The sequence below is a fragment of the Prionailurus viverrinus genome, chromosome E3 (assembly GCF_022837055.1).
Source record: "Prionailurus viverrinus isolate Anna chromosome E3, UM_Priviv_1.0, whole genome shotgun sequence".
NCBI classification, from domain to species: domain Eukaryota; kingdom Metazoa; phylum Chordata; class Mammalia; order Carnivora; family Felidae; genus Prionailurus; species Prionailurus viverrinus.
In genome coordinates this window covers 3590042-3609483 of record NC_062576.1, presented here as the reverse complement: position 1 = coordinate 3609483, position 19442 = coordinate 3590042, and the positions used below count along the sequence as shown (strand labels likewise).

At 50.7% G+C, this 19442-nt stretch overlaps 1 protein-coding gene across 2 annotated transcripts in view; it reads right to left on the bottom strand.

Annotated features, from left to right (window-relative positions):
• Window positions 1-19442, bottom strand: part of SDK1 (sidekick cell adhesion molecule 1) — a 597942-nt gene that overhangs the window by 215633 nt on the left and 362867 nt on the right. For both annotated transcript variants that reach the window (XM_047838939.1, XM_047838940.1), the window contains exons 8-13: window positions 13726-13809; window positions 9820-10014; window positions 6219-6335; window positions 4543-4710; window positions 2580-2682; window positions 55-231 (exon numbers count right to left, since the gene is read on the bottom strand). In XM_047838939.1, the coding sequence (XP_047694895.1) occupies window positions 55-231; window positions 2580-2682; window positions 4543-4710; window positions 6219-6335; window positions 9820-10014; window positions 13726-13809 (844 nt within the window). The remainder of the gene's footprint in view (window positions 1-54; window positions 232-2579; window positions 2683-4542; window positions 4711-6218; window positions 6336-9819; window positions 10015-13725; window positions 13810-19442) is intronic.

The following is a 19442-nucleotide window of genomic DNA, read 5'->3' as shown; positions in this document are numbered from 1 at the left end:
ATAGCGCTGCAAGCAATCAGGAGGTGGTTAACGCTCCACGGCGGCAACACTCACATCACCTCCAGCCGGGCCGTCCTGGAGTCATTCCCCCCTTCCGAGAGGATTTCACAGGTGTAGTCTCCGATGTCACCCGACCACGTCTGGCTAATGACAAGGGACCCGTCCTTCTCCACCACGATCCTGGAACTGCCAGATGGGGTGATGATTGCATTGTCCTTTTTCCACACGTAGCTGTGGGCCAAGCAGGGAGTCGTGAGTTAGGAAAGCTCTCCAGTTAGGATCAAGCCAGAGGGTTAAGATCTGGGCCGTGAGTGACCGACGGCCTTGTGAATGAACCAGAAGCCACTGAACTGTGTGCTCTTTAGATGGGTGAATTTCATGACATGTGAATATATCTAAAAGAAAGAATAAAGAAAAGCAACCAAATATCTTGGCCACAAGACAAAAACAGATGCTGAAGTTAAAAATGGGTCTGTGAAGATCACTGAGAACACCGAACTGGCCTTTGGGTTTCGAGACGGGAAGTCTGTACAGTGTCATGATCACACATGTCACTTACTAACACTGTACCTCGCACTTTGCCCAGGAATGTTCCTGGAGGACAGGGGTGCTGCCTGGATAGGGGGCAATGACCGTCCCAGAACTCCTCAGAGTGGAATTACCCAACTCCTGGAAAAAGATCACACCCTATAAACTTGTTTTCTTAAAACTGCACCTCTTTCTCATTTAATGCTTTAGTTATGACAATTTTAGCACATTTTTCTTTTCAAATGTAGAATCAATTAAGAGCCTGGCCAGCCTTTGGTGTCAGTGGTCAGGGGTCACCACTTACTGCTGGACAGCGGGACATAACTGGCTTTCCTTTCCAAAATAATGTGCTCGGGTTTGCAAAATGTACCCAGCTCTTTAAAGGTTTAACATGCACAGAGCATAGACATTAATAAACTGCTTATCTGAAGTTACCCTGAGACGGAACAGACGTAGTCCCCCAAGAAGGAAATGAATAAATCGTTCGCTCTGGGGTATGACGTTCGCCTGAGATCATCCCTTGGGGGGGTTCTCTCAGAGCAGAGGAACCCTGGGGCGAGCAGTGCCCCAAGAGTGAGCCATCTAAAACCCCTCCGGAAGGAGGCTCCGGTTCTGTTTACTCACACATAAAAAGCTACGAGAAAACCGCAAAGGTCCAGAGGGATTCCGGGTGAGCTCTTACAGTTGCAGAAAACCAGCCTGTCCTTCTCGCTCCTCTGGAATCCTACTCCCAAACCATTTAGAAATGAATGTGCTCTTTTCCAGGCAACATCTTTAAGATGGCCTCCGTGGACTCTCTCGGTAATCTTTGGCCTGTTAGTTTTTGTTGGTGGGTTTTCCTTTGACATTCTTGCAACTAAACCAAACTTGGTTTTTGAGCTCTCGGGAACTCGAGAGAGCCAGGTGAAAGCACAGAAACTCACGACCTGCCAAACATCTGCTCAAGAAGAGTAAGCAAACAGCTCAGTCTCTGAATCCAGTTAACGTATGCGGCAGGGGCACCTGGGTGGCTCAGTCCATTAAGCGTCTGACTTCGGCTCAGGTTACGATCTCACGGTTCGTGGGTTCGAGACCCGCATCAAGCTCTGTGCTGATGGCTCAGAGCCTAGAGCCTACTTGCCATTCTGTGTCTCCCTCTCTCTCTGCCCATTCCCCGCTCATGCTCTGTCTCTCTCTCTCTCAAAAATAAACATTAAAAAAAAAATGTATGTGGCAGCAGGCCCCTCCCTCTGCTCACAGTGAGGTGTTCAAGAAGGAAGGAAGGCATCTTGAGTCTATCCATTTGGCTAAATGTGTGCCTTCTGGCTGGGCTAAGGCCAGACTGAAAATTCTAGGATGACCGTATCATTCTCTCTAGATTTATTTTCAGGGCTGGTTCTGAAAATTAAAAACTATTCTGAAGGTGGCAGCTCTTTGGGAAGAAGCTCACCACCCAGTCACCTGTGTCTGCTGCCCTGCATTTCCCCAGAGGGGCACAGTTTTCATCATTACCCTCCTGCCTGAACTCGGACAAAGACGGGATATTACAATCCCTTCAGTGAGGCTTCAAGGCATCTAGTTCCCGTGTTTACGTGCATTTTCGTCTACATGCACGAGGTGACCGTGGCCGCCTTTCCTCTGGGTACAGGTCTGCCTTACTCCCCATCTCACCATGAAACCACCCTAGAGCAGAGGGAACCCCTCTCAAGTCTTACACAGCCCAGCATAAACGCTGCTGAAATCCTATTCGATCTGTCCGGATTTTTCTCTCATTAAGTATCAGCCCCTGACAAGTACGTTTTACAGATAGTGTATTAACCTTGGCAGAAAAATCATGAAAAGCTGTACTGAAGCCACGGAGTGGAACATAGCTCACTGTAAATAATACATAAGGCTGGAGTGGAAAATGGGATTTGTGTGATTAATGATGGAGCCCAAGACCGTGCGATGCCGTCATCAGGGATCTGCGGCTGAAATCAAAGTTGCCCAAATTCTCCCTTTGTATCTCAACTTCATCTCCTAAGCTCCCAGAACATGAATGAGCCCCAAACGCTGTGAGTGACTGAACTGACCGGAGAGTGATCCGGGGGTCATGAGTGGCTCCGCAGTGCAGAGTGGCCGTGGTCCCCTTAATCACCACGCGGTCCTCGGGAGGGTTAACGATGGACGTACGATCTGGGAAAACACAAGTCACAACTCAGACAGAATTACATGCTTGAGACTTTCCTCCCTCAGGGGGGAATGAATTGGTCACCTAACATAAAAGCCTCCAAGTTTTCTCTGATCTTGGCAAAACGAACGTAAATGGAAGCACTCAGGGAATTGGAAGCAAGCTCTCCACGGCGCGGCCAGGGCAGTCAGGCCTCCCCTCCCCTCTGGGGCCGCTCCCCAGCCTCTCAACCCTCCTGAGGAGAACGCAGACTGTATGCAAATATTCATTAGGTTCTGCGGTCTTAGGTTAAAACCGTGGTTCTTTCCCAAGATTATCAACATTCTGGTCATTTCTGCTGTCTGCACAGCACGTCATGACTTTGCAAAGTGCTTCCATTTGTATTGTTCTATTTAATGCTCACACAGCCTCGTGGGGTCTGTGACAGCACCACTCCCAGCTTCCAGGACTAGAGAGTGGCGCTCAGAAGTGCAGTGGCTCGCCAAGAAAGGCCCGGCAACAGCCCTGTGGCCGGTGAACCCCCCCACCGTGCACCTGTGAGGTGGACCCTGCTCTGGCCCCAAGGAACAGAGCCCAGAACATGGGAGTCCTAAGACTAAGTCGGGGCCCAGTCTGACCGCCTGGAGCGCGGTGTCCCAGAAAAGACCTGAGCTTTAAACTGGGTGTCTGCGGAAGGGGGAGGGTGGAATCCCCCGCAACCGCACAGAAGAGAGTAGGTAAAGGGTGGGATGTGCTCTGCAGACCCCCCGAGAGCACACCCATCACTCTAGTGTTGCGAGGTTTTGAATCTTAGCAGATCTACAGAACTTTCTGGAGGGTGACCTACAGAGACGCAGACATAGTTCTTCACAAGCTGTTAAATGTCAGGTTCACATGTTAGGGACACAAGACAAATCAGAAATGGTCAATGGAGTGGGCCACGAGATGGGATAAGACCTCTTTTTTGGTACCGGAGAATATTGGGGGAATTCGAATTTGTGCCTCTTTAAAAGTCCTGGTGTTTTTATAACACCTAAATAAATTAGAAGGGGTCATTTCTCAAAGTGGACACAAACTGTACCAGAGAGAACCAAATGGACATGAAATAAAGCACGATAGTTCAGGTTCTCTTTAAGGACGGTGTTTCAACAAATGAGTCACTGATGCCAGTTAAATTTTTCTCTCTTCATAGAGATAAGCTTTACAAAGATCAGTGAGCACTATCTTTTGCTTTTTTGAACAACGATTTTTTTTTTAGTCCTATAGATTATGGATGAAGCAGAGATGAAAAAGTACACCGGGAAGTGAAGTTAAAGGTGGGGCAGAGATACTTGGTAATGAATCCTTATGTCTGGAAAACAAATCATTCTCCAGTTCAGAAAGCTGTGTTACAGATAAAGACAAAAAGCTGGAGAAATCAAAAATTTTCAATTCACTCCTAAGATATAAAAAACACTCACGTTTAATATACTAAGAGTGTTTTAGTTGGTTAAAATGATACTACAGAAAAAACATACTTTCTATAAAATGTTATCTCTTGACTCTTAACTGTTAATTCTTACACAATGCTAATAAAATTAACCAACCTATCAGTTTTGTTGTTTGGGCTAGTTTGGGATAATATCTCCTACTCCACTGACTTCAAAAAGTCAATCTTTAATCTCTCCTGAAATGTCCCATTAAATCTTTGAATCCATTTTCTAATTATTCTTTTAGAAACTGAAAAATTAATTACTCAACAGATTTCTATAAATTAGTTGTAAAAATAATCATTATCTTTTGATTAAATTAGAGAGTCCAAGGGCGTATTGATATCCCCTAAGCACAGCTGACATGATGATTAAGCCATGATGAACAGAAGGTTCCACGTGGCCTGTGGTCCTTACTCCACACAGTCAGTGCTGCAGACGCGCTCAGGGACCCCTCCGTGTTGGTGGCATAGCAGGTGTAGTTGCCAGCATCCTGGATGAAGACGGGGGTTATCTGCAGACCCCCGGATTCCAGAAGCATAAACCTAGGAATGCGCACAGAGCCACTGGCCAAAATATGTTTTCCTGAAGAAAAGTAGAGAAACGGGAATGTCAGCACCAAAACCAAGAAAATAACTTGAAATAATCATAATAAGGTGGAAACCGTATGTGCAAAAATAACCAAAGCAGTTTCCTTTCGCATTATTTAGGATGACGGAGACCAAGAAAATCTTAATTGTGCAATACTGAGAAAATGGGTTAAACCAGTTACGTCCATGTATGTATGCGACTGTTATCTTTGGTGACTGACTCTGACTTTTCTTTATACCTGTATACATCTGCAGATTTTCTATACAAAGCTATCATACATTCTAAATTGGGAGAAAAAATATATACACAAAAGAGAAGAACCCCCTCTTGCTTACTGACCTGCATGTTTAACAGCTCTGGTCTGGGTGCAGGAGTCACATGCTGGGAGAGGTGAGAAGCCTCTACGTGGTTCACCCAGAGGAGGGCGCTCTGAGCGTGACCAGCTCATTTGTGTGAACCCGCACAGTTCAGCATATATTTGTTAAGAATGGATCGTGCGTGCTGTTCACTGAGGGACATGTGTGCCTTTGTGTGGAAGGGCCTGGGAACCACAGAGAAAGCCCATGACGTGATGCCCCTCCTCATGGGGACGGAAAACAGGTAGAATGGAGAGGGTTACGTGTCAGATGAGCCTGTGCTAGAACCATCTTTCCCTCTCTCCGCTTTTCTATTTTAGTAAAGCTCTCTGCCTTTGACGTCACTCTGCTAAGTTACACACAGGGAAGGGATCTTGGAAGGTCCTTCTGAGTCTTGCTGTCCATGAATGCTTCAGACTTTGAGCCTTGGCAGAATCCAGTCTTTGGTTTCTCTTTTTTTTTTTTTAATGTTTGTGTTTATTTTGAGAGAGAGAGAATGCACAGGGGAGGAGGAGAGAGAGAGAGAGAGGGAGAGAGAATCCCAAGCAGACTCCATGCTGTCAGCGCAGAGCCCAACATGGGGCTCGATCCTGCAAATGGTGAGATCATGACTTGAGCCGAAATCAGGAGTGAGATGCTTAAGTGACTGAACCACTGAGGCGTCCCTCTCTGCCTTTTTTAAAACCAGGTACAATTGACGTCCATATCCTGTTAGTTTCAGGTGTGCATCCTAGGCACCTTTCTTTCTTAAAGAAACAAGGGTATTATTCTTCATTTCGAATATTGCCTTCACTTCATAAATGGAGAAACTGAGTCCTGGAAGCACTTCTCCAGATCCAGCACCTATATTTCAGGCAGCCCCTCACACGCCTAAGGTGGCCTATGAAGGGCTTAGGCAGAACACAGCGATATTCACACATTTTGAAAAAAGTCTGTTTGCTCTTGGAGACGTAAGCTCTGTGAAGCTTACAGGGCACTGTCCTTCTTACTCAGCCGGCACCCGCACCCAGCAGGTGCTCGACAGACGGCTACTCATCCTTACTGACCGAAGGCAGGCGGTGGGGGTAGGGGGCTGAGAACACGAGCCTTGGCCCAGGGGCCCTTTCCCACGGTGGCCAGGCTGTGGGGGCCGCGCAGGCTACCCACCTCTCCTCCAAGTGATGGCGGGCTTGGGCGCCCCGGACACCTCGCACCTCAGAGTGGCTGTCATCCCGTCGGTGACCGTGGTGTCCACTGGCAGCTGCGTGAACGCCGGGGCGACATCTAAGCGGGAGTGAACAGTGACATTCTCAGGGTGCGCCCCCCGGACGAGTCCAGACCCGCCTGCTGGGGGTGGCCCATATGGACTTTTATAGGACTAATCACACAGAACTGCAGCGACAAAAGATGAAAACCTTTCAGCAGTGACTATAACCTTCAGTTACTTGTCCCTCAGGAGCTGCCGATCTGTGTTTACAACCCAGAGAGAAACCCAGTCCGTGATGTAACGGACACGCGGTGGCAAAGTGCCGGGGCCCAGGAAGGGCTGTTTCAGAAGAACGGTAATGAGACGAAAGACATTTATTTAGATAAATCTAACAAGCTTGACTTCGTTACTCTTTAAAAAATAGAAAAAGCTAATTTTTGACTGTTAAATATTAACCACAAGATGACACTTTCATGAAATAATCAGATTTGAAGCCCTTCGGTAAAGATTTCCAGGAAGTGTTGTGGGCCCAACTGCTAGGGGGCCTTCTTGTCCTGGGGGGTCGACACGGGTCTCCAGCTCTCAGGAGCCCGGAATCGGACCGAGACAGCCAGGGCGGCTCAGGCCGGCTTCAGCGAGGGCTCACCTGACTGTGTACCACTTGGAGAATGATTAAACTGGAAATCGCCGAAGAGCAGGGATCTGTGTGTCCCAAACCCTGGGAGGGCCCCACAGGAGCCTGGGCTGGGGTTCCCAGGGGGAAGCGGATGCTGCTGCCGGCCCGCCTTCCCCCAGGCGGGAGTCCCTACGAACCTCATAGGTGCCATGGGTGCCATCCCCAAAGCGTAGCCTAGAGCCCTCTGCTTCCTTGCACCTGTGGGGCCACCACCTGGACAGTGCAGCGGCCTCCTACCTGGGCCCAAGTCTTCCGCTCCTCCCTGCGCTGGCCGCTCTACACCCAGCCTTGGGTGCCCTTTGGGACCTATGAAGGATACCCCACCACTCCCTGCCGGAGGCCCTGGAAAGCCTCCCGCTGGGCCTTGGCCCTTGACCCCTCCAGCCTACCTCCTACCATGACCCCTGGCTCCTGTATCCCCAAGCTTGTTCCTCGAAGGCACTTGCAGCGTCCCCTCCCTCATCCCATGACACGCACATCCCCCAAGATTTTGCACCTTCGGACCTCAGCTCCCGCACCGTCTCAGGGAATGATCCCTGGGCGCCCTCAGAGGCGCCTCCCGGGTCACCATGGGCCTGGCCTGTTGTCTCCTCTCATGGCCCTCATCCCTGGCTAGACGAGCTCCTCCTCTCCTGCGTGTCTCCCCACTTCATGACCTCTGCCCTGGAAGGGTGAGAACCTCGCGTGTCTTCCTCAGAGCTCCATCCCCGAGCCTGACAGACCCAAGTGCCTGACAGAGATGCTGAATTAAATGTTTGTGAAATGAACGAATAAATATTGATTGCTTTACATACTATATTTTCTTTTCACTAAAAGGGTTTTAATTTGGAAATAAAAGCCTATTTTGCAAAACCGTGTACTTACAAAACAGAGAATGTAGCAGTATCATTATTGTGTATTTATTGTTCAATCCCCAGCTGCCATGGTAACCAGTTTGGTAGCACTTTTCATCTAAATTTCCCATCTGATCCTTGGAGGAACCTTGTGAACTGGGCTGAGATGGTTCAATTTTGGTGATAAAACTGAGGCTGAGAATTAAGGAATGTGTCCTAAGCCTCTCACTAGAGAAAGGTAGGCAACGACAGCCTGTTGCCTGCTTCTATAAATAAAGTTTTATTGAAACACAGCCAGGTCCATTTGCTCAGTACTGTCTGTGCCGCCCCCACGCCACTACAGCAGAAGCCAGTGGCTGTGACAGAGACCACGTCCCTCCGAGCTGAAAATACTATCTGGCTTTTTACAGAAAAAGTTTGCTCCAATCAACAGAACCAAAACACAACCTACTGGATGGGAGAAGATATTTGCAAATGACATAACTGATATTTTGGTTAGCATCCAAAATACATAACGAACTTCTACGCCTCAACACCAAAAAACCAGATAATCCAATTAAGTTAAATTAAACAAATAATCCAATTAAAAACACGGGCAGAAGACATGAACAGACATTTCTCCAAAGACATCCAGATGGCCAACAGACACATGAAAAGATGCTCAACGTCACCGATCATCAGGGAAATGCAAAACAAAACTACAACGAGGCATCACCTCCCACCTGTCACAACGGCTAAACTCAACAACACAAGAAACAAGTGCTGGCAAGGATGTGGAGAAAAAGGAACCTTCTCGCACTGCTGGTGGGAACGCAAATGGTGCAGCCACTGTGGCAAACAGTGTGGAGGTTCCTCAAAAAGTTAAAAAGAGAGCTACCCTGTGATCCAGTTATTCTACTCCTGGGCATTTACCCCAAGAATTCGAAAACACCGATTCAAAACAGACTCTTAAGGACAGAGAACAAACTGGTGGTTGCCGGAGGGGAGGGGGGCGGGGGATGGGGGAAACGGGTGACGGATGAAGAGCACACTCATCGTGATGAGCACGGAGGATGGAACAGAATCATAGAGTCGATGTACCGTATACCCGAAACTGACACAACACTGTATGTTAACTACACTGAAATTAAAATGCAGGCTAAAAAAAAGAAAAAGAAAAGCCCCACAAGCTCCCGGCTGGCGCTTTTAAGATGTGCTTTAAATAATCCTAACTGATCAAAACTCAGCTTCTGGCTTAAGTACCCACTGTTATTTCCACTGTTACAGTCATCCAAACCAGAGGATAAACTTGACCCCTGGGCCAGATTCAAGGAAGTGGTCCCTACCGTACCAAAACAGACACACGATTCCTTAAATTCATTCATTCTGGCAGACAGGAGCCATCTGCATACTGACACGATTTGCTTTCTCAAATGACTCTCACACCTGAGGATATCAGCATTTTGCCTCCAAAAGGGCAAACATGAAAGGTATAATCCCATCATCACTAAATTCCACTTCACTTTAGAAGAACAATATTACAGCTGTGGAGATGAAAAAGAAAACCCACAGATACAGTGAAAGCCTTTACCTTTATTTTATTTTTCAAAGACAGAGTGCCAAAGTATTTCTGTTAATGGGCTAATAAAAGAAACTTACAGAAGAACTATAATTGTTCAATAAAACTAAAATAGAAAATGGATATAAAAAATGGGAAAGAGATCAAAAGAAAAAGATTAGGAATGAGCTATTCACTGAATAGTTCTTCCAGCTCTGTCTAGAAAAATGCAGATTTTTCTTTTCTACTTCTCAGCGGAGAAGACGGCTTGAGCGCCGAAAAATCAAGGTTTGTGTAAGGGCAGGTTGGGCACCAGGACGTGGGGGCAGGGTGTACCTGCTGGGGCTGCCGAGGGGCTTAGCACATGGGCTGCTCTCCGCCTGAGATGGGGCCCCTGCCGTGGCCACTGCGCCCTGCCCGCTGACCTGAGCAGATGCTACTCAGCCAAAAGTTGGGAAGCCCTGGCCCGAGGGCCCAGCCCGGATGGCCTGTCTTTCCCGACGGGCAGTACTCACTGGTGACGTCCAGGTACGTGTAGGTCTGGATCTCCCCTCCTTCGTTACTGGCAAAGCACTGGAAGATTCCGGAGTCCTCTGGACGCAGATGCTGGATGCGCAGGCCTCCGCTCGCAAGCATCTTGTATCGAGGATTGTGGAGCTTGCCGATGGAGACGGCATCCTTGTACCACTGGAGAGTGGGGAGAGGGACCCCTGTGTAGGAGTAGAAAGAAGTAGGCATTCGGAAAAATTAAATTCCAAGCACTATACACGGGGACTGAGGCAAAAATGTCTCAAAGGCTGCACAGCGATAGGCTGGTAGGCATTTTTTCATCTCTTAGCCCCTCCGTCCAACTCGTATGGTGTTGTTTTTCTCATCTCTGTGAAGACGCGGACACAGAGGGGCACCACAAGGAGTGGGAATGAACTCCTGACGCTGGGCTGCAGATGGTTCTGGACTCCCGGAGCCTGTGCAGGTTTGTGCTCTGGTCGGGAGGGAAAGGGATCCCAGCTGTGACCGCCCTCCAGACAGAAAGGGATGGGGAGAAAGGCCCCTGTCGCTCCGCAGGGCTGACGCTGCCCCTCGAGGCTGGGGGTAGGGTCACGGGAGCCGGAGACGCACTTGGGAAGGAAGCGGCCCTTGTAAACTCCGAATGTTGCTGCGAAGACAGATGGCGTCAGTACACACGCATCTCTTCGTGCCCGGCAGGTGGTGGGTGCACAGGGGCTAGAATGACTATTACTACAGCCAACAGCCAAAAACGTGCCCCGTGTCTTCACCCCTCCCCCGCCTAGGGAGCTGGGCGTCACCCTGATGGAAGCAGAGGCCTGCCGTGGCGGAGGGGCGATGGCTGACGTCAGTGCCCGGCGCCTCAGGTGCAACTGGTGTTCGACCGCGCACAGGGGAGAAGTCGCCTGTCCCCTGAGATGCATGTGAGTCCAGCAGGTGGCAAGAAGGGGCAGGGACGGCACCATCCTTGCCCCTGGGAGCTAATGGCAGCCTGGGCGGGGCCAACACTGACCGGGGGGACGGGAGGGTCAGTCTGAGGCTGAGCGTCCCTTCCTCACCCTGGTGATGTGACAGAGACAACCCAGGCCTCGGTCAGAGGGACTGGAGCTCCGCGCCATCTGGCTGGCCCGTCTGATGGAGGGTGCCGTTGGGTTTGGGAAGGGTCTACAAGGAGGACAAAGGACAAGCTCACAGGGGCAGAGCCCTTGTATTACACGAAGGGACTGTCCTTGGCCGAGAGCATGAAGCCCCCTGCCGCTCGCCCCCCACGTGGCTCTGCTCAGCACACGGAGCCCAGGCAATGAGGGTGCGCACACTGCGCCCCCCCCTTCACTCCCCCCCCCCCTCCCCTGCCGCCCGGCGCCTCGCTGCACGGGACAAGCCGTGACTAGGCAGAGGCCACGTTCCTTCCCTGGGCAGCTGCCCTGGGAGGCTTGGGTGACTGACAGTGGTGGCCACCGCTCCCTGGCCCTCCCAAGCCGCCCAACACGGGTAAGCTGGGAAGACGCGACAGGCTGTGCACAGAAACTCCACCACAGCACCAGACCACGGCATCCCGAACCGTGGTGGGCACACGTATGCTTGCCGTGGGCCCGTGGGAAATGCGCAGAGATGTCCCGGCTGCTTCCGTACCTCAGTTTCTCTATGCGTGAAATTAATTTAAGTAAAGCACGTGTCGGCAGTGATTCATGGTGAAAAGCACACCAAAATCACTTGATTTCAGATGCTATGTAGGTGTAAGATGTCTTCTTTAATAAATAAAGTTAACGTTGTGAAATATTTCAAGATAATGTATTTTCAGATTCTGTTCTTTGCCTTAATTATGTTTCCTGTCACTTTTCATTAAATCAGGAAATTAAAAAAAATCCATTTCAAGGTAAAAGCATAACCAATTCATGTAAAATCTCATAATAGCAATTACACGATGTAGCTTTCATGAAGAATAACCACTTCGCATACTGCTATCGTTTCATTGTCAAAATTAAAAGAAAGCAGTAAATTATACAATGGCAGCGTTGAAAGGCCTGTTCGATACATATTTACAAGTCTGTATGGTAACAAGCAGTTCACCCTGTAGAAATCATGCAAAAAAAGCATTCTCTTGTCAAGGGAAGAGCTTAAGATTGTCATTTATCGAAAAATAATTGTTAGGATATGGGGAACTCAGTGCCTTTCTATTTTAGGGCAATTTAGTGGCATAAAAGGAAATCTTATCCCCTGCAGGATTGCAGACTCTGCCTTCTAAAATCCGAGCACCCTAAATACTGCATAGCTTCACTTTCAGACCATCGTGGACCTCAAAAAGATAGGTTTATGCAAAAAAAGAGAACAGGGGCGCTCAGTCAGTTGAGCATCCTACTCTTGATTTCAGCTGAGGTCATGATCTCGTGGTTCATGGGATGGAGCCCCACGTTGGGCTCTGTGATGGCAGCATGGAGCCTGCTTGCGATTCTCTCTCTCTCCCCCCCTCTCTCTCTGCCCCTCCCCTACTTGTGTGCATTCTCTCTCAAAATAAATACATAAAATGAAAAAATAAAAATAAAAAAAGAGAGAAAACAATACAACCTGTAGCTAGGGAGAGCTTCCCATGTCGCTCACATCACTCTCCTCTGCCCCTCCCCAGGAGGCCTGGGCAGAGCCAGACCAGAGGAGGGTGCGAGCAGGACAGGTCAGCAGGGCTGCTGTGAGCTGACCAGGGGCTGAGAACCGAGTCCCTCAGCCAATGCCCTCTGGGCCGAAGCACAGTGGGTAGAGGTGCCCATGGCAGACACCGATCACTACAGGAACCATCAGGGCTGTTCACAGGACACCACTACTTTTCAGAAACGAAGAACGACATGCCCGGACCTGGGGACTGGTGGACATGTGCTCTGGGTCCCAGGACCTCAGCTCTTCAGGAGAAGCCAGGCAACCTGGCCAAAGCCCTTGCTTTGGTAGCTGATGGGTTTGGGTTTGGATCCTGCCTCCACTGGCACGTGACCCCCAGCAGGTGGTCCAGTATTTAATGAGATGCTCCTGCATGCGAGATGCTGGGCCATGATTTTATAAGTAGCTCCTTTCATCCCCCTGGCTCTGTGCCTTGAGCACGTTACTTACCCTCGCTTTCTAAGGTCTTGTTTTCAAATGTGTACTCTGAGATAATAGTATCTCTTTTATGAAGCTGTTTTGAAGATTTACAAAATCGTGAGCAATCCTTACTCCCCGAGCTCTTAGAATAAAATACCCAGCCGTAAGATGGACAGGTTTAAACATTAAAAAAATGTCCTTTTTCACTGACAGTTTCCAGAGCACTAGCATAGCTATTGTTAATGAAATTGCCTTTAAAAAGCTTGTCTCAGTTATGGGTTTTAGTATAATTATTTGTGCTGCCTGACAGGCAATGGAGACTATGGACAGCTCATAATCAAGGCATGGGGACGAGGGGGGAAATTACTGGAATAACAAAGAAAAAGTCAACCCAAAACTGGAAAGGAAAAAAAAAAAAAAAGGAAGAATTTCCTGTGCAAAGAATTTAAAACCATCTCTCTTACTAAGGAGAACACATAGGCGTGAGCCTCAATCACCCCACGGACAAGAAAGAAGTTCTTGCCCCAAGTCTTGGGGGGCACACTGGTGGAATCAGAGCACTGGAAGACAAGACTGTCTGTCTCTGTCGGGACGGATGGGGTTAAGGCCTCCCTGTCGCTCCTGTGGGTGACAGGTACTATCTCTGCTCTGCAGGGGAGGAAGCAAAGGCTCAGCAAGGCCAAAAACCTGCCTCAAGGTCACATGCCCAGTAACAGAGGTCTGCTCTGTTCCAGAGGCCCTGTGATTGACGTCACTGTCAACGTGTGTCCCCATAACGATGAGGATCCCGCCCTGGAAAATGCCCCTCCGCGTCACGGCTGTGTGGGGAGCAGCCTCCCCACACTCACCCATTGCTCGACAGACGATGTCCACGGTTTCTTCCACGTCCACTAAAATCCGACGCTCGGGCTCAGCGGTAAAATACGGTGGCTCTTTAAACAAGAAAAAAAAATACCACTAAGCAAAAGAGGTGTATTTCAGATGACCTGTATAGCCTGAAAAAGCTTGGACTCCTTTTGAAAAGTATTTCCAAAAAGTTCATTAGTTACCATCGTGCACACAGACTCAGAATTCGGCGAGCACAGGCCAAAGGCAATTTATATTCTAAGGTTTGAGAAAGCAAATTACTACTCAGGGTGATGGCTACTTTTTCGTTTATGGGCTTGAATCATGGAATATCTTAATTCACGTTTTAGAAGGACGATCCCAAGAGGTTCATAAAGGTTTATATTTACAGCACAGTATTTTATAGGCCAGTTTGCTTCAGTATCTAAACTAAGCACCAACGCATGAAGCATGTCAAATAAAGTGCCACAGCCAGGCATCCGGCCTGTGTCAGGGCCTCTGTCACGACAGCCTATTAACATATTTCTTTAAAGTCTTAGCAGTTCTCTTCTCCAAAATATAGATTTACTACTTCAACGGAAGGCTAAATAATAGGTAAGAGAAGAAAGAAAAAGGGCCCCTCATCCATCTTTAGTTGCAGAGGAAAGTCCACTGCTTGTATATCTCTACATACTCCCCTCGCTTATTCAACAAAAAATAGTGGGTGTATTAAACAGTGAATCTCCTTGGAGAGTACACTGCAATATTTTTCTCGGTTTATTCAGCGAAACTTCAACAGTGGTGTGGCCAGATTCATCCAGTATGAAGGCGGTAGTGATTTCATTATCACGATAACAAAAGGCTGCAGTATTCATTTGCTGCGTGATAATTAATTTCTGGGCACGGTCTTCCCAGAGTGGCTTATTTTCACCGTAACTGTGTTGAAGGTGGACAGTACAGCTTGGCATGCCTCCTATACCGTTGGGGGCTTCAAAACAGAGCAGAGCCTAAGAGAGGGAAAGGAGAAGTGGAAACACCCTTTCCGAGAAGTGAGCGAGGGGCAAAGACCGAAGGTCTCTCATGAGGGTAAAGTGTGGCCCCAGCTCTGTAATCACCGGGGCCACTCAGGCGGCCACAATCTGCCCGAACACCCGCTCTGGCTGAGGCCAGGGCGGCACCCTCACTGGAGGACACAGACCCCTCTACTGGGCTTTGGTCGTGTGTAGACCGGGCCTAAAGACACACCACAGAGATTTACAGTCTCTTTTCAAGGTGGTCTTCACTGCATACACTCAAATGTTCACATTCAGCCAGATTTCCTCCATCAATAATCATGACAGCAGCAATATTTGTATTCTAACGATGCAGGAGCAGCGTCCCGTCAGGGCCCTTGTGTGTAGGTCATGCCCCATATTCATCAGTGAATGCTAAAGTCGATATCTACCTCCACGGTCCGATGGAAGGGACGTGAGGGAAAAGGAAAAAAAAAAAAAGACCAAGTGAAGAAGTCAACATTTGCCTCTGGTTAATTATGGTTCTCCTTTTTTAAATTAAACATCGTATTTTGAGGTCATTGTAGAGTCCACACCATTGTGAGAAATAATAGAATAGAGACCCCAGGCACCCTCTACTTAGCTCGCCCCAACAGTGACCTCTTGCAAAAAACTACAGTCCAACATCACACCCAAGGTACTGACAGTGACACAGGTGACCTGGCCTCCTCCCACCCTCCTCCCGCCCCCGGTCTTGCTTGTACATGTATGCGGGAGCGCGCACGCGCCGGTGAGGGTTTAGCCCTACACGATGTTACCAGGGTGCAGGCCTCTGTATCCGCTGTCAAGAGGCAGAATGGGTCCGTTACCCCAGGGTCCCACACGCTGCCCTTTCACGATCATGGCCACCCAACGTCCCATCCCTCGCATCCGGCAACCACTCCTCTGTTCTCCGTGTATAATTCTGTCATTTCAAGAATGTGACAGGAACGGAATCACACAGCATGTGACCTTTGGAGCTGTTTTTTTTTCACTTGGCCCAAGTCCCGTGAGATTCATCCAAGAGGAAGTGCACTTTGATGATAAAAACCCACACAATGAATGGTCAACGTGTCCAGGACCAGACAGCCTTCCCCAGGTACCGGGCTAGCATCCTGGTGTCGCCCCTCTCTCCTCTGCGACGCCGCAAGGCTTCCCCCACGTGCCAGGGAAGGACCCAGCCCGGGCTCAGAGACCTGGGGTGCTCTCCACACGGTGGCCCGAAGCTGGCGGGAGCTGAGCGGAGGCATGGCTCTCAGGCCGGGGGGCATCAGAGGCCTGGCCGAGGCCACTCATCTGCGAACACTGCCATTCCCGACCCCACACAGTTAGCATGGGCGCCTCGCCCCACACCCTCTGCAGCACCAGCGGCAGGGCCGTCAGGCTCCCCGGGCACAGTCTGCAAGGGCGTCCGGCCAAAGCTTGCAAAGCGCTGTCTTCTCTCCTCTGGAGCCGATGACCAGGGAGGTTTTAGAGGCGGACAACGAGGAAGGCCAGGAATGGCACGGACAGAGCGTGTTTGTTCATTTACTCTTGCCCTGTTCCTGAAACTTCTCCAGGTGGCTGAGCAAAGCAGAGTGGGTGTGCAGCGGCCAAGACTCTGAAAAGGCCTGCACAGCTTCTGATTGTGATGGTCTTGTCTCCCCCACCATGTGCACGTGACGATTTCTCTCACTGCTCACCCTTTGTATTAACATAACTCAACAGGTGCTCAGAAGACCTTTTTCTCTGGACTCCCGGGTACTCTTATACGTAGTCAGCTGTATGGGAAAAAGCGGGGGGCATAGCGAGCATATTCACAACCAAAGGGCTGTGGGTTGAGTACTGGGGAAAATCTGTCGTGAACGAGTTGTCTTGCGCACAGACTTGCGGCCACTTAACCTCCGAGGGGCAGGTGTGTGTCTCAGCTAATTGGTAGCGACCCTTTCTAGAAAGGGCACACTGCCAACAGTGGTGCACACCGGAATTTCAAAACTTTGCCACGACTGCAGCCAATAAAACTGGGGATGGCAACTAACACTTTCCTCTCTCTCGAAACCATACGAAGACATCAAGGAAACGGTCCCATCCCGGGTTGAGAGATGGCGGCCACGCTGATCGTCCTCCACATCCGCCCAGGGACCCCCACTGCCCAGTCTCGGACCAGGATATGGGAAGTCTCCCTGGAAGCCTAAGACCGGAGTCGCTGTGAAATTCTCCACCCTCCAAAACGTCAGGGACTTCAAGCACTCATTCCGGCCTGGTGGAGGCAGCCATGGCAGACGGTCCATGTGCGCCAAGGATTCGTCACACTCTCCCGCCAAAGCTCCCAAGTGTGATCTGCAGGGCCGGTCCTGAGTAGGGCTCACAAGACCCATGCATGCCCCCTGTTCTGTCTTCCTCTCAGCTCCAGAATGGCCCACTCACTCCACGGTGTGCCCTTCTGGTACCATCGTCCACACCTGGTGTCTCTGTCCATTGCAGTGGGAAGAATGGCCCCGAGGTGTCCACCCCCTAGTCACCAGGACCTGAGAACATGTCACGAGGGCTACATGGCAAGATAGCCTCAGCCGGTGTGATTAAGGCCATCGACGTTAGAGCGCAGAGCTGGTCTCGGATTAGCTGGGTGAGCCCAGTCCCATCGCCGGGGCCCCTAAAAGCAGCAGCTTCCTTGCCGTTGGCAGAGGAGATGAACTGGCTTGTGCTGCTGGCTGTGAAGAAGGTGGCCCGGGCCAGGGGGAGGGGCTCTGGAGCCTAACGGTGACCCCGAGCGACAGCCAGGAAGGATGCGGGGACTCCAGTCTCACAAGCCACGCACAAGCCCATGCACAAGACTCTGCCCACCCCAAGAGAGCCTGGAGGTAGATCCTCTCCCAAAACACTCAGGAAAGACCCAGCCCACTCAAAGCCTTGACGCTGGCCTCCTGACACCAGCAGCAGAGAAACCGGCTGAGCCCGCCCGCAGGGACTCGGGGACCCGAGCAGTCCCTGGGCTCCAGCTCCTATGCAGGAGGCAGCTGTGGGCAAACGCCGTGTCGGTCGTGAGCTCAGCCCTAGCACCCTTCTTCTGCACAGTGCCCCCGACCTCCTCGGGCAGGGTCCCCCCTCCACACTGGAGCTTCCATGGAGAAGGACGGCGTCCTCCTCATCGCCATCTTGGTAGCGCCCGGCACGGTCTCAGAGGAGCCGCAAAAACTGTCTGCTGGAGAGAGATACACTGGAGGTTACCAAAGACCTTAAATCCTTGAAGCCCTTCGGGGAGCAGGTGTGTCCCATTCATCTTGGCAAATCCTCCCTGTTCGCGCTTGGCCCACGCCAGTGCTTCAGCCCAGGGGCTCGCACACGCTGTGCCCTCCACGAACGGCTGGCGTGTGGGCAGGAGGGCAGAGACGGCCTGGGAGCCCCGGGGGACAGACGGTCCCCAGAAGAACACCCTCCCTGCTCCCTCCTGGGGCATCACGGCCAGCCCGCCAATCCCGCACACAGGGCAAACGACCCAAAAACCCCGCTGGTTGTTCGCCTTGTATGAATTTTCCTCGCTTTAGAAACAGCTCTGTAACAGCTCTGTTTTCTGAGCTTCATTCGGCCATGGCCTGTGCTACAGAGACGTTCTAGCTGTGACGGGGCACCAATGATTAACGTGGGTGCTTCTAACACAGGCCATCTGGAAAACCAGAAAGGAGGCATCTTGAGTTTATCCTAAACCAACGTGAATGAGTTATAGGGCAGCGCGAGAGGGTTCGGCTCGCTGTAGGATTCTGTTCTGGCCACGTGCCAAGACAGCCTCTGCCCCCTGCACCTGCCGTGTGAGGGTCAGGGCGCCCCTCCCCACAGCCTCGCACTCACTGTGCTGAGTTGTGACAGCCTCGTGAAGGAGCTGCCTCCCGCATGAGAATCCCTGATGCCTGGGGGCATGGCTACCTCTCCACCCCTCTGCCCTCGGCGCTCCGTACGGTGTCAGAGATGGAGACTCGATACATGGAAGTGGAGGAAAGGAAGGAAGAGCAAGACGGGAGGAAGGGAGGAGCGGGGGAAGGGAAGATTCTATGTTGGGGCTCGGACATTTGAGAGGGGCTCGCTCTCAGTTCGGTACAGGTAGAACTTCGCGATTGTGGCACTGTTATCAGCCAAGAGACGTTACGTGTGATTTGTGATTCTGACGACAGTTACGGTATCGGAGTTCCTGGATGATCTGCGTGTGCAACACAGAGACCGCTCTCTACTGCACCCACCCTCCCCAACCCGTGTGTGAGCGCAGCGGGAGCCGGCGTGCCAGGACGCCGGCGCTCACTGGAGCAGGGCAAGCGCGTGAACGGTGGTGACAGGAGAAAGCGTCGGTCTGCCGGTCGGGACCGGAAGATGGGCGCAATATGTCTCACCGCGTCTGAGACGTTGCAGTCGTGGGTAAGAGGCATCGCTGTCTTATTTACAACCAAGAGAGGAGAAAACGCTTCCGTGGACTGTGAGACACATCCTGCTTTCAGAGACGCTACTTGTGGAAAACGTGTGCCATGTGACCAGCTGCTGGTAAACAACCAGCGTCCCCCGTGCTGTGACAGAGTTGCACCACCAACTAACAACGCCGCTGTTTTAGTGCTTCTGTGACCAGCACTGCCTTTTACTGCTCACGGTAGGAAGCGGTACGATCTCCTACCTCGTCTACGTTTTACAGATGTGGAAACTGAGACCAACAGAGGCAGGGGGTGGTGCTGGGAGAGTGTGAGCCCGGG